The sequence below is a fragment of the Tasmannia lanceolata genome, unplaced genomic scaffold, assembly GCF_043159265.1.
Source record: "Tasmannia lanceolata isolate RefF3 unplaced genomic scaffold, GAP_Taslan_0.1 ptg000012l, whole genome shotgun sequence".
NCBI lineage: Eukaryota > Viridiplantae > Streptophyta > Magnoliopsida > Canellales > Winteraceae > Tasmannia > Tasmannia lanceolata.
This window is the reverse complement of record NW_027518689.1, coordinates 38,297,036-38,315,554: the sequence shown is the minus strand read 5'-3', so window position 1 is coordinate 38,315,554 and position 18,519 is coordinate 38,297,036. Positions and strand designations below refer to the sequence as shown.

General features: G+C 44.6%; 1 protein-coding gene across 1 annotated transcript; it reads left to right on the top strand.

Moving 5' to 3' along the window:
- Nucleotides 1–5,942: 5,942 nt before the first annotated feature.
- On the top strand, nt 5,943–16,742 carry LOC143888134 (putative (S)-N-methylcoclaurine 3'-hydroxylase isozyme 2). Its single transcript, XM_077392455.1, has 2 exons — nt 5,943–6,990; nt 15,923–16,742. The coding sequence occupies exons 1-2, from the start codon at nt 6,088–6,090 to the stop codon at nt 16,523–16,525; spliced, it is 1,506 nt and encodes a 501-aa protein (XP_077248570.1). The 5' UTR covers nt 5,943–6,087; the 3' UTR covers nt 16,526–16,742.
- Nucleotides 16,743–18,519: the final 1,777 nt, after the last annotated feature.

The window sequence follows — 18,519 nt, the reverse complement described above, 5'->3', positions numbered from 1 at the left end:
TTTTCATATTCCTGAAATCCCTCACCAATTCTAAGTGGACCGTTTTTTGAAAAAAAAAAAAATCAATACTAATGCATTAAATACAACCACATAGAACGTATTTGTTTCCTCCAATCCTTTCCTTTCCAAAAGATACAGACATTTCTTTTAGTTGATAACCCTTCCTAATTACTCAAAATTAAACATTTATGTTACAACTCATCTGTTTCACTTCCATAGCACATAATAACTTAAAAACATCTTTCTTAAGGAATTTTCATCCGCCTTATCCATTCCCTTCCCAAATAGTAGCTCTAGCATCCCTCGCCGTTAGTGATGATGAGCATCATGTTTCTCAATTCCACTCGGCTTTGCTCTTGCGGATCCACAGGAAAGCACTCCTTTTCTCAAAGGTAATTTTTTTTTACGTTTCTGATGTTCTCTCCCCCTGGCTATTCTATATTTAACTGATCGAACTTTGTAATTAATGCAAGATGTAACAAAGAGAATGAGAGAGGCGATGGAATTTGCTTCTAAATCCTTGAAAAATCTGCTATGATTTTTTTTCCTTTTGGATCATCTTCTGTATGCCAATGATGATTTTGGTTTGTGTTACGTGCCTAATCGGCCGTAACGGAAATAAACAAAAAGAAAATAGAAATGAGGGGAAAGAGGTAAGCATAAGAAAATACACATAAAAATTTGGTTTATGATTTTGTGTTATTTCCTTTCACATGGAACTCAATTACATGAGTAAGAACTGAAGTTTTGTTCTTTCTTTACACCACCTCGAATTTGAGTATTTAATCGATGTCTTTTTAAAAAAAAAAAAATTAAACAGTGTACCCTTTTTATTTTTTAATTCCATATTATCTTTTTTATTAAATGTTCTAAGATTATTTGTTTCTTATATGTGTTCTTGATACTTTTTTGAAGGTAGCAAGCGATCGACCCGTCTGAATCATAGCATGAATTCTTCCTTCTATTACCTGATACCCAAACATCAGCTTCGCGGTGAAGTCGGTCACCTAAGGGGCTATTTGGCCTTATGTCTCAACGTGGGACTCACTAATATATACCTCATTACTTTTTTTTGACAAGTTGACAACCAAACATCCTTGCAAAAAAGGAAAATGACATCATTTTACTTTCCTTTTTTTTGGTAGTAGTCATTTTACTTTCATTTCCCAAGGAAACACTATTTTGATGGCAACCAAGCATACCCTAAAGAAAACAATTATCGTACATTATGAATATGTTTTTTTTTGAAAAGGGCAACAGAATATATATATATATATATATATATATATATATATATATATATATATATATATATATATATATATATATATATATATATATATGTGAAAACAAAACCGAGGTGGTCCTGAAGGAACAAAGATAATACACAGATAGCAGTACAATAATTCAAGGAGGTAGATAGTCAAAGCACTCAAACGCGGCCCGAAAGACTCCTTTCTTGGCAAGGGTGTCTGCTTCCGCATTGGCTGATCTCCTGATATGGCGAAAAACTATTGAGGAGCCCTTAGCTCTGTCCTCTATTTCCTCTAAGAGAGGCAAAAATCGCCAAGGGGGAGAAGCGTTACCCGAAAGCCAGCGAATAACATTTAAGGAATCCCCTTCGACGATAATTTTGTCGCACTCTAGACGAGGCATCGAGAGAAGCCCGCTATGAACGGCTCGGACCTCTGCCTCGTTTGAGTCTGCCACTCCGATAGGCCCCGAGTAGGCCCAGAGGACTTCCCCTTTGTGGTTTCTACATAACCCCCTACTCCTGTCATTCCTGGATTGCCGATAGACGATCCGTCAAAGTTAAGTTTCAGGGAACCCGGAGGAGGAGGAATCCAGGAGGGAAGGATTTTTACTTTGGTAGCCGATTCCAAGCATATGATTGACCATCCTTCCCAGAGGTCAAAAGCTGAAACAAAACGAAACAGGGGAAGGCTTCGAGCCCAGGATATGACCGCAGCTATCAACTGAATATAAATCCAATAGGGAGATCTAGCCTTCCCTTCAAAGATACGAGCATTCCTCTCTTTCCACAAGAACCACCATGAGGCCAGGAGACACATCTTCCACAGCGTTCTGCCTTTCCTTTTCCAAGGAGTCCAGGCCCAACTCTGAATGAATTCAGCCATAGAGTTGGAGGGGACCCAACTGATTCCAAAACGAGAAAAAATAAGACCCCAAATATGGCGAGCGACCTTACAGTGTATGAAAAGGTGGTCAATGGATTCCCCAGCGGATAAACATAGAGGACAGTGATCTACCAACCACATTCCTCGTTTCCTCAAAAAATCCATAGTTTGAATGCGGCCCCAGCTAACCGACCACCCAAAGAAAGCAACTCTCGGAGGGCAAGATTGTCTCCAAACCGAGGACACATGCTCCACTAAAGAAGGGATCAGATGGTTATAAAAAGATTTGACTGAAAATATCCCCGAAGGATTCCAAATCCAAATCCGACGATCTACGCCCGAAGACTTGATGAAGCAAGAATCCAATAAGGAGAGGAGGGTGCTGTAAGAGTTTAACTCCCTAACAAAGAAGTCTCTGCGAAACTTAGGAGACCAAGCCACCTTTCCATGTTCCCTTGCAAAACATTCCGATACCCAGGCCTCTTTCTGAGATGAAACGATGAATAAGTCAGGAAACATCACTTGAAGAGGAACGTCCGAACACCAAGGATCCTGCCAGAACCGAATCTGATCCCCCCTATATACTCTGAATCGGACGCCAGGAGCAAATAACGACTTCAACTTCAAGATGTCCCTCCAAACCGTGAGACCTTTGAGTTTAAAATTATCAACAGAGTCCCAATGCCCATGATCTGAACCATACTTACTTCCAATGACCCGGACCCACAAAGAGGATTGTTCTTCGCCAAATCTCCACAGCCACTTGCCCATAAGGGCCTGGTTAAAACTCTGAACCCTCCTGATACCCAAACCTCCATTTTTAGTAGGCAAGCAGACCATACTCCATTTAATCAGGGAGACCCCCTTGGAAGACCCTAATCCGCCCCACAGGAAGCGTCTCTGAATTTGTTCGATGCGTTTAGCAACCGAGGCGGGACATTGAAAAAGAGATAGAAAATATATCGGCATATTGGATAGAACGGCCTTTATAAGCACTAATCTACCTCCTTTGGAAACCAACCGGCGCTTCCAGATGGCCAAACGTCGCTCAATCCTTTGAATAATAGGAGCCCATAGGTTGTGTTTCGGTCGACCCACACCAAGAGGAAGACCCAGATAGGTTGCTAGAAAGACATCTAAACCACACCCCATAATTCCGGCGAAAAATGATGCATCGCTCTCAGAAACGTTGATCGCGAACAACCGAAATTTTGCGAAATTAGATCTTTGACCCGAAACCATCTCATAACAACGAAGCATAGCTTTAAGGTTAAGAATCTGGGATATGACTGGAGAACAGAACAGAAGAGTGTCATCCGCAAACTGAAGAAGCGATACTTCCACCTTACTCTCGCCAATAAGGAACCCTTGATATAGCCCCAACTTACTTCCTTTTTTCAGCAGTCTGCACAGTGATTCGGCCACAATCAGGAAAAGAAAAGGAGAGAGAGGATCGCCCTGCCGCAATCCTCTAGAAGATTTGAAGAATCCTTTTGCTGATCCGTTGATGAGGACAGAAAACCAGGCGGACGATAAGCAGTTCCGGATCCACCCTCTCCACCGACCCCCAAAGCCCATACGACCCATGAGAAAATCTAATGCTACCCAATCCACTCTGTCATATGCCTTCTCCATGTCAAGCTTGCATAGAATGCCACCTTCCCCCTTCCTCCGATAATAGTCAATGGCTTCATTGGCTGTTAAAGAACAATTAAGAATTTGCTGGTTGCTTATAAAGGCACTTTGACAGACCGATATAATTGAAGGAAGAACCACTTTGATACGATCCGCCAGAACCTTTGCGAGGACTTTGTAAAGGCTGCCCACCAAGCTAATCGGGCGAAAATCCGAGCTTTTTGTTGCTCCTTCAATTTTTGGAATGAGGACGAGAAAAGTTGCACCTGTCCCTTTGTCAAGGATGGCTCCCTCAAAAAATTCTATGAAGAATCGAAGAATGTCCGATTTTACTGTTTCCCAGCAAGTTTGAAAGAAAGCCAAACAAAAACCATCGGGTCCAGGGGCTTTATCTTTTGCCAGAGAAAATAGTGCTGATCGGATTTCCACCTCAGAGAAAGGGATTTCCAATCCGGCTGAGTCTTCCAGGCTTAAGCTAGCAAAACAAATGTCTTGAGGAATTGGGCGTAACATCCCATCAGCCGAGTATAAAGATCTGTAGAATTCAATAATTTCTTCAATAATTCGCTCCTTGTCAGATACAATCTCCCCCTCCACTTCTAAGGATTCAATTCTGTTCCTTCTTCTGCGAGCACTAGCCATGGCATGGAAGAAGGCTGTGTTTTTATCTCCCTCCAACAACCACTTGACTCGAGATCTTTGGCGCCAAGAGATTTCTTTAAGCATCAACAACTCTTTATGCTCTTGAATTAATCTTCCTTGTTGCTCATAATCCTCCGCCGAGGCCAAACCACTCTCTGCCAATGTATTTATCTCCATCAATCTGTCCTCAAGAATCCTCTTCCTGCCTTGGTCCACTTCTTTCTGCTCCTTATCCCACTCTTTTAATTTCCCCTTAATGAAGCGTAATTTTTTGCCTATAACTACGTCCCCTGGACCTTCAAAGACGCTTTCAGACCACCATCGGACTAAGAGAGCCTCCATTTGGGGATTTTCCAGCCAAGCTAATTCAAATCTGAAGGGGGGCGGGCCCCAGAACTCCATTTTAGGAGACAAAAGGAGAGGGCAATGGTCGGAAACTGAATGGGGTAAAGCCTGCTGATAGACTTCAGAAAGAATTGCCAACCAGTCACCCGAGAGAAGAAATCGGTCAAGCCGACTCCGGTTCGAACCTCTGGCCAAGGTGAAAGAGGAGCCACCCAAAGGTAAATCTACGAGCTCGTTGATTGCGATGAAATCAGCGAAAGATCTCATGCCCGCAGTGACTCGCTGACCCCCAAGTCGATCTCTTGATCCTAGAACTTCATTGAAATCCCCCCCGATACACCAAGGAGCGGAACATAGGCGTCGCGTCTGATTTAATTCTTCCCAAAAAAGACACTTCTCAGAGGATGACAAAGGACCATAGACGCCTGAGAAGAACCAGACTGAATTATCATTGCATTTTCGGAAAGCAACGGAGAGAGAGAAAACTCCACGCCAAACATCCGTGCTGTCCCACAAGACTGAATCCCAAGCCACCAAGATGCCCCCTGAAGCTCCTCTGGATGCTAAGAAAGCAAAATTCCAGTCAGTATTGAACCCCATGCTTCTCATATCTATGTTACGGATTTGCTCCATCTTTGTTTCCTGAAGACAAACAACCTCAAGGCGCCGATGTTTAACTAATGCTTTGATTTGAATTCTTTTCTCCTACCTCATTACTTTGTATATATCTTAGGTTAGTTTATGGACTTTGGCCATAGTCTTAGCCACATTAGATCATTGTTTAGTATACATTTAGGCTTCACTATTTATCCAGTCATTATGCCTCTATATAGGACCCACTACTATATAACTCATTAGAATATGGGAAATGGCATATTCACTCTCCTTTCTTCCCTGGGACAGCCCCATCTAGTGTATTTATGACTTATGAGTACCCTTTTACAATGCCCAAAGAAGACAAACGGGCGAACATATGATTTACCTTAGAATATATGTGGGTTCCACTGACCATAGCAGCTCTCTAGAACGTTCATTTCCCTTTGTAACAAACAAGAAGAATACTTTTTGAGTAAGAAAAATTCTTATTTTCATACATTGAACAAGACTCTCCAGCCTCTCTGTCGCCTGCCTCCGTCAAGTCAATCTCTTTATTAACAAACAATATGTGGAACGGACCTTTTCTTTAACTTCTTACGACTTATTTGAATAGTAGGCATCCACGTTAGGTGACTACTCCTCCATCTCCTCTATTTATACTTCAATTGCTAATCATCTTTCGCACTGCAAATTAAGCTCCTCTCTCTAGGAATTACTCATAATTGCAGTAATGGCTACAGCCACAGATAACCAAATTGTCCTTCCCCTCCTTCCCCTCCTTATCCTACTACCCATTCTCCTCTTCGTCTTCAACCACATTCGAAAAACAACTACATCAAAATCCCCTCTCCCACCTGGCCCAACTCCATGGCCCATTATAGGAAACCTTCTTGACATGGGAAAGAAGCCACATATTGCACTAGCCCGCTTAAGCGAAACCTATGGGGCCGCGCCGCTTATATCACTAAGGCTCGGCTCGCCACTCTTAGTAGTGGGCTCCACTGCGGCTGCAGCCACTCAAATTCTAAAAACCCACGACCGCCTACTCTCGGCCCGACATGTCCCAAACATAACCACCATCAAAAGGCCAGACCGTTATGACTGGTCTATAATTTGGGCCCCGGAGTGCACCGATCAGTGGAAACAACTCCGCACCATTTGCCGGTCGGAGTTGTTCTCAACTAAATCCATCAACGGGCAAGCACCGGTGAGAGAGAAGAAGGTGATGGAGATGGTGAATTTTTTGGTTGGGAAGGAGGGTAAAGTAGTGAAGTTGGATGAAGTGGTGTTTGGTACTGTTTTTAATATGTTGGGTAACATATATGTGTCTAAGGATTTTATTGAATTGGAGGATGGTGTAGTGGCTGGAGAAATGAAAGAACTTTTCTCTCAGATGGGGGATATGACTACTGTTCCAAATATAGCTGACTTTTATCCTATGTTCGTTCGGTTTGATCTCCAAGGCCTAAAGAAGAAGGCTTGGGATTTTACTAATAGGGCAAGTTCTATATGGGAGGTTTCTATTCAGCAAAGGAGAGATGGTAAGGATGGTGATGTTTCAAGGCGACGAGATTTCTTGGATGTTCTGATCGAGAAAGAATTTACCAACAATCAGATTAACAACTTGCTTATGGTATGGGAACTCTCTCTCTCTCTCTCTCTCTCTCTCTCTCTCTCTCTCTCTCTCTCTCTCTCTCTCTCTCTCTCTCTCTCTCTCTCATTGGACCCCACTACGAATCTCTCCTTCCATACCATCCTAAACCTACCATTTTTTTAAAATGAAAAAAAAAAACGGTTATATTCATTAATTCACAATGAAACCTCTACAAATTAAAGCCATTACGTTCTTCTTCTTTTTTTTTCTTTGAAGAAGGCAACAGAATATATATTTATATATATGAATAAGCAGAACCGAGATGGTCCTGTCGGAACAATGAGCAAATAAAATAGCAAGACAATGACTCAAGGGGGGAGATAGTCAAAACACTCCATTTCGGCCCGAGAAACACCACTTTTAGCCAGAGAGTCGGCTGCCACATTGGCCGATCTCCGGACATGCTGAAAGACCATGGAGTAGCCCTTTCCTCTATCCTCTATCTCCTCAAAGAAAGGCACAAATCTCCAAGGGGGAGAAGCATCTCCCGAAAGCCAGCGAATAACATTTACGGAATCGCCTTCGACTATCAGACTGTCGCACTCCAAGCGAGGCATGGAAAGAATCCCACTGTGAACGGCTCGAACCTCCGCCTCAGACGAGTCGACAAATCCAAGAGGCCCTGAATAGGCCCAAATGACTTCCCCTTTGTGATTCCGACATAACCCCCCCACTCCAGCCGCCCCTGGGTTACCGATAGAGGAACCGTCAAAATTGAGCTTCAGAGACCCCGGTGGCGGGGGGGACCATGAGGGTCGAGATTGCACTTTGGTAACCGATTCCATGCATATGGTTGACCACCCTTCCCAAAGGGCATACGCAGAAACAAAACGAAAAAGAGGAAGTGAACGGGCCCAGGAGATGACCGCTGCTACCACCTGTATATAAATCCAATATGGGGACCTGACTTTCCCTTCAAAGACCCGCGCATTCCGCTCTTTCCACAAGAACCACCAGGAGGCTAAGAGACACATCTTCCACAAAATTCTACCTTTCCTCTTCCACGGAGCCCAGTCCCAACTCCTAATAAATTCGGCCATAGAATTGGAAGCAACCCAACTGACTCCAAATCTAGAAAAGAGCTGACCCCAAATATATGAAGCAACCTGGCAATGTATAAATAGGTGGTCGATGGATTCCCCGGCGGATAGACATAGGGGGCAGTGATCAACCAGCCACATTCCTCTTTTTCGTAAGAAATCTATCGTCTGAATTCGTCCCCTGCTAACCGACCACCCAAAAAAAGCAACTCTTGGGGGGCATGCGAGGCGCCAAACCGCGGAGGACGCATGCTCCATTAGAGTGGGGATCAGATGGAGATAAAAAGATTTAACAGAGAAAATCCCCGACGGATTCCAAATCCAAATACGACGATCTATGCCCGAAGACTTGATGAAGTAAGAGTTCAATAAGGAGATGAGGGCGTTGTAATCGCTTAACTCCCGGACAAAGAAGGCTCGACGAAACTTAGGAATCCACTCCACTTGCCCTTGGACCCGTTCGAAACATTCCGATACCCAAGCTTCTTTCTGAGAAGATACGATATATAAGTCAGGAAACAAAACTCGGAGAGAATGGGACGAACACCAAGGGTCCTGCCAAAACCGAATTCGATCCCCCCTATAGACTCTGAAGCGAACTCCAGGGGCAAAAACGGTCTTCAAACGCAATATGTCCCTCCATACCGTGATTCCTTTGATTTTGAAAGTATCAACAGAGTCCCAATTCCCATGAGATGAACCATACTTACTGTCAATGATCCGAACCCACAAAGAGGATTGTTCTTCTCCATATCTCCACAACCACTTACCCATAAGGGCCTGATTAAAGAGCTGGACTCTCCTGATACCCAAACCTCCTTTTTTAATTGGAGAACAGACTAAACTCCATTTAAGAAGGGAGACCCCTTTGGAAGTCCTTGAACCGCCCCACAGAAATCGTCTCTGAATTTGCTCGATGCTCTCAGCAACAGAAGCTGGACAATGAAAAAGGGATAGAAAATAAATCGGCATATTAGAGAGAACAGCCTTTATAAGCACCAATCTACCTCCTTTGGAAACCAAACGGCGCTTCCATGTGGCCAACCGACGCTCAATCCTTTGTATAATAGGAGTCCATAGGGTGTGTCTCGGACGGCCCACCCCGAGAGGGAGACCCAAATAGGTAGCGGGAAAGACATCTAGACCACACCCCATAATTCCGGCGAAGGATGAAGCCTCACTCTCAGATACATTAATCGCATACAACCGAGATTTACCAAAATTGGATCGTTGACCTGAGACCATCTCATAACACCGAAGCATGGCTTTCAGATTGAGAAGCTGGGAGAGGACCGGGGAACAGAACAGGAGGGTATCATCCGCAAACTGAAGCAGCGAGACTTCCACCTTATTGGTCCCAATTAGGAAACCTCTATATAGCCCCATATCACTTCCCTTTTTCAGTATACTGCATAAGGATTCGGCCACTATCAAGAAAAGAAATGGAGAGAGAGGATCGCCCTGCCGCAATCCTCTAGAGGATTTGAAGAATCCTTTTGCTGAGCCGTTAATTAGAACGGAAAACCATGCAGATGATAAGCAATTCCGGATCCACCCTCTCCACTTTTCCCCAAAACCCATACGACCCATAAGATAATCTAAAGCGGCCCAATCCACACGGTCATATGCTTTCTCCATATCAAGCTTACATAAGATGCCGCCTTCCCCTGACCGTCGGTAATAGTCAATTGCCTCATTTGCTGTTAAGGAACAATCAAGAATTTGACGCTTGCCTATAAAAGCACTCTGATTTACCGATATAATGGATGGAAGAACCACTTTGATACGGTCCGCCAGCACCTTCGCAAGCACCTTGTATAGGCTGCCCACCAAGCTAATCGGACGAAAATCTGATACTTTGGATGCTCCATCAATTTTTGGAATAAGGACTAGAAAAGTCGCCCCCGTCCCCTTGTCGAGAATAGCACCCTCAAAAAATTCTAGGAAGAAACGAATAAGATCCGATTTGACTGTGTCCCAACACGTCTGAAAGAAAGCCAAGCAAAATCCATCAGGGCCAGGGGCTTTATCCTGAGCTAGAGAGAATAGAGCGATTCGGATTTCCTCCTCAGAGAAGGGGATTTCCAATCCAGCAGAAGCTTCCAGGCTCAAAGTTGAGAAACAAATGTCTTGGGGTATTGGGCGAAGAAGTCCGTCAGCGGAGTACAAAGAACGGTAGAATGCAATAGTTTCCGCAATAATCCTCTCCCGGTCCGAGATAACAACCCCTTCCACCTCTAAAGATTCAATTCGGTTCCTTCGTCTGCGAGTACTGGCTATGGCATGGAAGAAGGCTGTATTTTTATCCCCCTCCATCAACCACTTGACTCGGGATTTTTGCCGCCATGAGATTTCTTCAAGCCTTAACAACTCTTTATGTTCTTGGATAAGCCTGCCTTGTTGCTCAAAATCCTCCGCCGTTGCCGATCCACTATCAGCCAATGAATGGATCTCCAACAATCGGTCCTCAAGGACCCTCTTCCTGCCGAGGGTAATCTCTTTCTGCTCCTTATCCCATGCTTTTAATTTCCCTTTGATAAACCTTAATTTTTTGCCAATGACGACATCACTGGGTCCCGAGAAGGCACAGTCCGCCCACCAACGGACTAATTGAGCCTCCAACAGGGGATTTTCCAGCCAAGCTAATTCAAATCGGAAGGGAGGGGGGCCCCAGGACTCCATTTTAGGGGACAAAAGAAGAGGGCAATGATCGGAGACAGAATGGGGTAATGCCTGCTGGTAAACTTCTGAGATACCTGCCAACCAGTCGCCCGATAAAAGAAACCTATCAAGCCGGCTCCGGTTCGTACCTCTTGCCCATGTGAAGGATGCACCGCCCAACGGTAAATCGACTAGTTCGTTGTTTGCGATAAAATCAGCAAAATTTCTCATACCTACAGTAATGCGCTGACCCCCAATTCGATCTCGTGAATCTAGAACTTCGTTGAAATCCCCCCCAATACACCAAGGAGCGGAACATAGGCCACGCCTCTGATTTAATTCTTCCCAAAAAGAACACTTGTCGGAAGGGGACAAAGGACCATAGACGCCTGTGAATAACCATTCTGATTGATCGTTACATTTGCGGAAGGCTACAGATAGTGAGAAGACCCCTCGCCAAACATCCGAGCTGGCCCACAAGACTGTATCCCATGCCACCAAGATACCCCCTGAAGCTCCTTTAGATGCTACGAAAGTAAAATTCCAATCAGAGTTGAACCCCATGCTACTCATATCTATGGAACTGATTTGTTCCATCTTAGTTTCCTGTAGACACACCACCTCGGGTCGCCGGTGTTTAACTATTGCTTTTATTTGAATTCGTTTCTCTCGAGAGCCCAAGCCATTGATATTCCAGGATAGAATCTTCATCAACAACTAGAGTGCGGTTAGATCCTCCCCTCCCCAACTCCAATTTTTCTTCCTTTTTTCGTACGCTTGAGACCACTGCTATGCGAGCCAGAGTCATAATTGATATCTGAATGAAGCCGTATCAATTCTCTCTCCGTACGTTTCAGATTTGCGTCGGATATAGGTGCAGGAGATGACACTACATCGACCTCCCTCAATTCTGCCGCCTTTATGTTGGATCGGTAATCTTCAGCCGGACCCGGATAAACTAGGCCCAAGTGGGAGCTGATAGACACTGTATGATCCACCATCAATTCAATCACCTGATGGATAGTAACTGGGCCTGATTCAACCCGAGAAGAAGAGAGTGATGGGGCACAAAGCAGGGGCTGGAGGACTGCCTTGCTACACCATCTTGGAGAAGGAGGATGGGAGTAGTTGCCGATTGAAACCTGGACCAGGGAACAAAAGGGCCGCCCCCTAGGGGTACAGTAGAATAAAGAACTCATATCACCCCAGCAACGATTGTCAAATAGCACCACCCTATGTCCCACCCGGCACTGAAGGGAAAAACAGTCTTCTCTAGGTAAAAAGAAACATCTGCTGGTGGGATTTATTGTCTTAGGTCCTCTCAATTGGCTGACCCCAGTCTCCTCTGCTGTCGCATAATAAGATCGATTGTTACCCGATGTACTGAAATTGGAAATAAGATTCATCTGGGTAGAGCTCAAAGCTGCCGAAGAGGAGGGGGTGAGTGAGCCAGGACATACGTGATGAGGCCCGAAATCCCTCTCCCCTTCCTGGGACCCAAGATCCGCCAGCGAAGAATCCCAGCTGACTTTTTCACCAACCCCTTGTGTATCAATTTCCTCGCGCTCCGAAGCGAGCACAATACTAACACCCACTCGAGAGGAGTCTCTTTGATACGGAGAAGATAAGATGGATAAAATATCTGCGTAGCTGTGGACCTGGGAGTACGGAGAATCGGAGTAGGGAAGTCCCTGAATAGGCCGATCAACACTGTGCCACCTGATTGCCTGTGTGGGACCCTCTGTTTGAATTGGAACATTTGCCTCAGATGAAAGGTGGAGATCCGGCAACTCCTGCTGAACCCGAGTAGAGGCGATTGGAGGGAGCGCGGAATCCACCAGTCCGGGGTTGGTGACATTGAAGGCTGACTCTGAGAGGATCTCTGTGACGACAATGGGTGCATTAAATGCAAGCTGGACTTCATTGATGAACGGTGGGTCTTCATTGATGGCACAATGATGATTTACCTCCTCCTCCTCACCCGGCATCTCATCTGTAGCAAAAGCTGGTAAATTGACACAGTGCTTTTCACCTTCATCAATTTCCCGGGAGGCGAGAATCCAGCGAAGGGTGCCATCGATAGAGCTCTGTATAGATAGTTCATTTCCAGGGCGACCTGCAGTTACGATCTTCAACCTACCCACCCCATATCCGGAACCAGCATAACATGAGACATCCACCTCCACCACCTGGCCTAATTTTTTACCGATGCGCCGAAAATTGTCTGCACACCAAGCTTCAGGCGGAACGCCTTCTATTTTCCACCAGGCCGACTTCTCCCCCTTAGGAAATTTTATATCCCAAATTTGCAGGTCTGCCAAAGGAGAATCGGAGGAAGAACTCCAGTCTCTGATCAAATTCGAACGATTAGCACCTGCAGGGATGGCAATGTGTAGTTCAAGAGGAGCAATTTTATACACCACTGCTTCACTCCCTTGACTGCTATTCTGAACAAGCCATATCTCCAAGGCATCCAGATCACCATCCCAACCCTCCTTCATCTTCCCCCATAACCCCAAATCTGCATTACTGATAGATTTAAGGGGGACTACCTCAATGTTGAAAGCTACCCCTTCTGAAGTCGCAGGAAGCAAAAACTCCGATCTAACTGTCTCAGCAGGGAGCTCCTGTGGGTGAGGAGGAAGTGGACAACTCACCACCGGAGCCGCTCTCTGTAAGTGTCGTCCGGGAAAATTGAAGTCCAAACTGGACCAAGGTTTGTGACATTTCCAGCAGCTGGCCCTCCTGCTAAAATTCCGGAAAGTACACCTGTGGCATCTCCAGTCTCCCAAGGCTCGACTTTGTCTTCGGTGGAAGGCATTCTCCAGACGTCTGTTTTTCCTGGTTCGTACGAGAATCCAAGCCGCCTCTTCAGCTCGGAGAATCTGGAGACTCACCTCATCGGTCGGCCCCAGCCGTAACGGATGCCCACAGTCCGTCCGGGCGCCCAAATTACTAGGTTCAGGTTGGAGTCTCCGGACTCCAAGCGGGGTTAGATTCGCCCCAGTGGCCCATCTAGAGTTCGCTCCCACTCCACGGCTGATCCCGCCGGATTTCATATAAACCACCACCCAGCAAAATTTGTCGCCCTCCAAATATTTTGGATCCGCCGGATTCTGAATCGGATCCCCAAAAGGAAACCGAGAGGGAGGAAGACACCGAGTCAGAGGGAACTGGAGACGAAGAGGAAGATGATACAGAGGAGGAATCCAAAGATGCCGCCGTCTACAAGAATCCCTGTACGGAACTCTGATCCCGGAATCTAAAGCAAATTCCGGCGATCCGCCCAACGTCGTGAGTATGCTTGCCGTCTGGAAATCACCGGAGTTGAATCTACGGTTCCGGATTCAGAAACAGGGCCCGGATCTGGATGGAGTCTCTTCGCCGGAGAGCACCTGCCGGATTCCGTCGCCGGTGCTCGGAGCGACGAGGCCGGATCTCTCGGTAACCTGTCAAGCCTTCGTGACTGACATGGCAGTTGAGGAGATAGATGAGGAGATATTTCCTGCCTCAGATTTCTGCACACGTGTGGTGGCCTCCGGCGCCGGTGATGGATGTTGCTCGCCTCGCCGTCGATTCTGCCGGAGATCTGGTTGCCAGTCACAGAACCCTTAGGATCTACAAGATCCTATGAGGATTTTTCATCAGAGAGATGTCGAAAAAGGATCAAATCTCGCAGATCTGAAACTTCCAACTACTTTTGGCAGCTCTGGATCGTTGAAAAATCTGGCCGATCTACAAGATCCTGCGACGATTCATCAGATTGGGGTCGAAAAAGGATCAGATCTCTCAGATCTGGAACTTCCGAATACTCTTCACAGCTCCGGTGAACAGTCAGATCTGAAGATTCCGGCAGGGAAAGGCACCGATCTGAAGATTCCGGCACGGAGAAGCAGGTCGTCGGGGTGGGACCAGTGGCGGGGAGGGGGTCGGGACTCGGATAGCAACCAGAAACCAGATTTTCCTCTGCTAATCTTCGATTGGGGTTTCAGCGAGGAAGAGTTGGATCTGATGGATTCGATTCCGCAGGGAAGGGGTGTGTGATGAAGAGGGGTTTGTCTCTGTCAACGGGCCTTACAAGTCCCTGGAAACAGGACTTGAATGGGTTTTGTTGGTAGGAAGAAGAAGAAGAAAAATATTCTACGAAGTGGGTTTTGTTGAGACGCCCATGAAGCTTCAGATCTGAGAAGGTTTTAGGTGGTGGGATTCCGTCGAGGGGATTTTCCCCATCGTGGCCACATTAGGAAGAGACCCAGATTGAACTCGGCAAGTGGACTACGGATGGCTGTTGCATTTTAGAACGAGATATTGGAACTGCATTTTTCACTCACTTGACACTTCTAATCTGCCTTCCATCAGGTTAATGAATAAGAACAATCCCCGGTGGATTGTTAGGACCTTGCTTCTGAAGAATCAGTGATTCCGATAATATACCCAACTCTAATGGGGCCTGAACAGAGGATTGAAAGCCTATCCAAGGATAAGATAAACCTTGGCTAGCAATTCCCACGGTAAACAGTCCCTAGGACAGTAGATAACTGGTTTGAGAAAGAATTTTGCTCTATGACTTGTTCACGACAAGGCCCAGTAGATAACTGGTTTGGATCATTCAACAAATGGTCTCTACTTGGACTTTGGTGGTGTAATGTGAGAGCCCACATTTCAAACAAAAGACTCTCTTGCCCATAATTATTAGGAAACTATTTTTGGGTCATCGACTTTTTTTGACCATTTTCTTTAAAGAAATGTATTTCCAAACTTCTCTAAACCCAATTTCTATTTTCTAGAAACTTATTTCCTTTTAAAAAAAAAAAAACTGATTTCCCATATAGCTTTGAATTTTTCAGTAGGTTGAGAGTAAGGGACATAGAAATAGAAAATAATAATACAAGTAAAACTTCCATTAATTACTCAAATTTGCTATGTATAAACTTATGCTTCCCTTTAAAAAAAATATGACTTGACTGAGGTCTTCCCCTTTGAATCCTAACACAAAGCTTTATTTAAACATTTATGACATGTTATTTCAACACCCCAACCACATCGATGGGCCTACATGCTGATACTGGCATGCCACGGTATTAAGAAGTCTCATTGTCAAAGAGCTCTAGAAGGGGAGAAAAGATATTTCCACCTCATTTTTTGTTCATTACACCCCTGATCACGCAGACTACAAAAGGTGTTCTTAACAGTTTCTCTTACATGGACAGGAGCTTTTCACAGCGGGCGTTGACACCAGTGTAACGACTATTGAATGGGGAATGGCAGAGCTCATCAAACACCCAGAAGCTATGAGCAAAGTTATCGAAGAACTCAAAAGAGAGATCAAAGAGAATGTGGTGGAGTCTGATCTCCCTAACCTCCCATATCTACATGCTTGTGTAAAGGAGACCTTGAGATTACACCCTCCTGTCCCTCTTCTCCTTCCTCACCGAGCTCTCGAAGACTGCGAGATGATGAACTATAGAGTCCCCAAAGACTCTTTAGTTCAAGTGAACGCATGGGCAATTGGAAGAGACCCCGCAAGCTGGAAAGACCCCCTGAACTTCAAGCCACAGCGTTTTCTCGACTCGAATTTGGATTACAAAGGGAATGATTTTGGGTTCATACCTTTTGGCGCTGGAAGAAGAATTTGCCCTGGACTACCCATGGCTACTAGGCAAATTCGTTTGATTATGGCTTGTATGATCTACTACTTTGATTGGTCTCTTCCTTGTGACATGAACCCTAACCAGCTAGACATGAATGAGAAGTTTGGCATCACTCTACAGAAGGAACAGACTCTCCTTCTCATCCCCAAATGCAAAAAATAATATGTTTATCTTGCATTGTAAATGTAAAAGTAGAGTGGAAGTGTATTTGAGATGGGTCCTAATAATATCTTTAGTACCTAGGAGGGGTTAGACTAGTAATAAGCTGTCCCTTGGATTTCATTTGGGAAAGCATTTGTTGTCCTGAAATAGCGCTGAAATCCCATTATCTTTGTATGTTCTCCAATAATTTACTTGTATTGAGTTACTTTTTATGAAATGAAATGATATCCAGACTCCAGCTTTTCTATAATGGAACTCCTCTCTTCATCTTATATTTTCTAAATAGAAATGATATCCGGACTTCCTCCATCTATCCAGACTCCAGCTTTTGCATTTTATCCATCCGCTCACCCACCTTGTTTGAATCTGATATAGCAATTGAACCCACTTTATTTCCAACCATCTAAACTTCCCAAATGGAGGGATTCCATTGCTGACGAGTTCGACCCCCTTGATCGCAATAGGACATGGACGCTTGTCCATGTTGCTTTTTTGTCCTTAGACCTTTCATACCCGAATATTCATTATTGTTTTTTGTAGTTATGCCCCGTATTTGAGCCCAAATAGTATGTAACCCATTACTATGTATGGGCTCAAGAAATTATTGGCTATTTGGGTCCTCTATTGTAGCCCAGACTAGTGATTAGTATATATGTGGAGTCCATTAAGTCTCGGGCCATTAGCCTCTCTGAGTAAGCTGTAAGCCTCACTGGTATAAAAATAAATACTACGTATGTGTGGGTCTAATTAGTTTTTGGCCAATGACACTTGTATCATATAGGAACACTGGTAGATCATTGAATAGCATATATATGGGGTCCATGTGGGACTCAATAATCGGACTCATTAATGTTTAACTCACTAGTTCGTATATAGCCCGGCCATGTGACTTTTTGGACTTTGGCCTTCCATTTTAGCCCCATTAGATCATTCATGAGTTCACATTTAGGGGCCATTTAAATACGCAGATTTTAGGATTATGGATTTCCTCAAAATCCTGTATGGGACACAAGAGAAGAAGGAGACCATCCGTTTCGCTTGTCTTTAGAATTCTGGATTTTAAGTCAGAAATCCAGGTTTTAGAAATATATCTGAGATTTTTAAAACCTGGAAACATGGGATGATCTCTACTCTCTTGCTGATGGAAAGAAGGCGAGAAATGAGAAAACAAAGGCCGGTCTCCTTCTTCTCTGGTCTCTTAAAGAAATCCAAGATTTATGTATCCAAACGGCCACTTAGGGATCACCATTTGTCTGTCATGAGGAATGCTAAACCCAGGGGCGCCCTTGCATACAAAACATGAAAGGGCGCCCCATGACATGAAAGGGCGCCCCCATTGGTTGAAAGTCACCAAAGTGCATTTATAATAGCACTTAAAAATGGAAAAGTCAAAAGGCATTAAATGCACATCGGTAACTTTCAACCAATGAGGGCACCCTTTCGTATTATTTATGCATGTGCGCCCTTGTGTCTAGCATTCCTCACAAAAAAATTAGAACATGGGAAGTGCCGAAGCAATATGTTCGCCAAAGGATGACAATGGGGAGAATATCTAGGAAAAATTACCAATGGGAGACATCAAAATACGAGAATTTCCAACAGGGGACACACTTTTGAAAAATTGTTAAAGAGGGTTGATACTCTCCTTTTGAGAGTTTGAAAACCCCATTTAGAGAGTTGCTAACACCCTTTTAGAGACTTGATAACCCCCATTTCGTCCTTCTCTAACAATTTTTTTCAAAAGTGTGTCCCCCGTTGGCAATTCTCGTATTTTGATGTCCCCCATTGGTAATTTTTCCAATATCTAATTTCCAGGAGCGGGTTTGGATGATTATTGAGAATCTTTAGAAACAAACTCCGAATCTCTCCAGAAATCTTTTCTTTTTTTTTAGAAATAGATGGGGGCCAAGGGGGAATCGAGAAATGGGCTTCACGGAGCCGAACCGGATTTTTGGCATCATTTTGTTTCTCTCATTATGTGAACCTTAAAAAGT

Bases quoted from the DNA above. Each gene is read 5' to 3' on its own strand.
- LOC143888134 (XM_077392455.1), top strand. From the start codon at position 6,088: ATGGCTACAGCCACAGATAACCAAATTGTCCTTCCCCTCCTTCCCCTC. The intron at 6,991-15,922 runs GTATGGGAACTC...TTACATGGACAG, and splicing joins AGATTAACAACTTGCTTATG to GAGCTTTTCACAGCGGGCGT.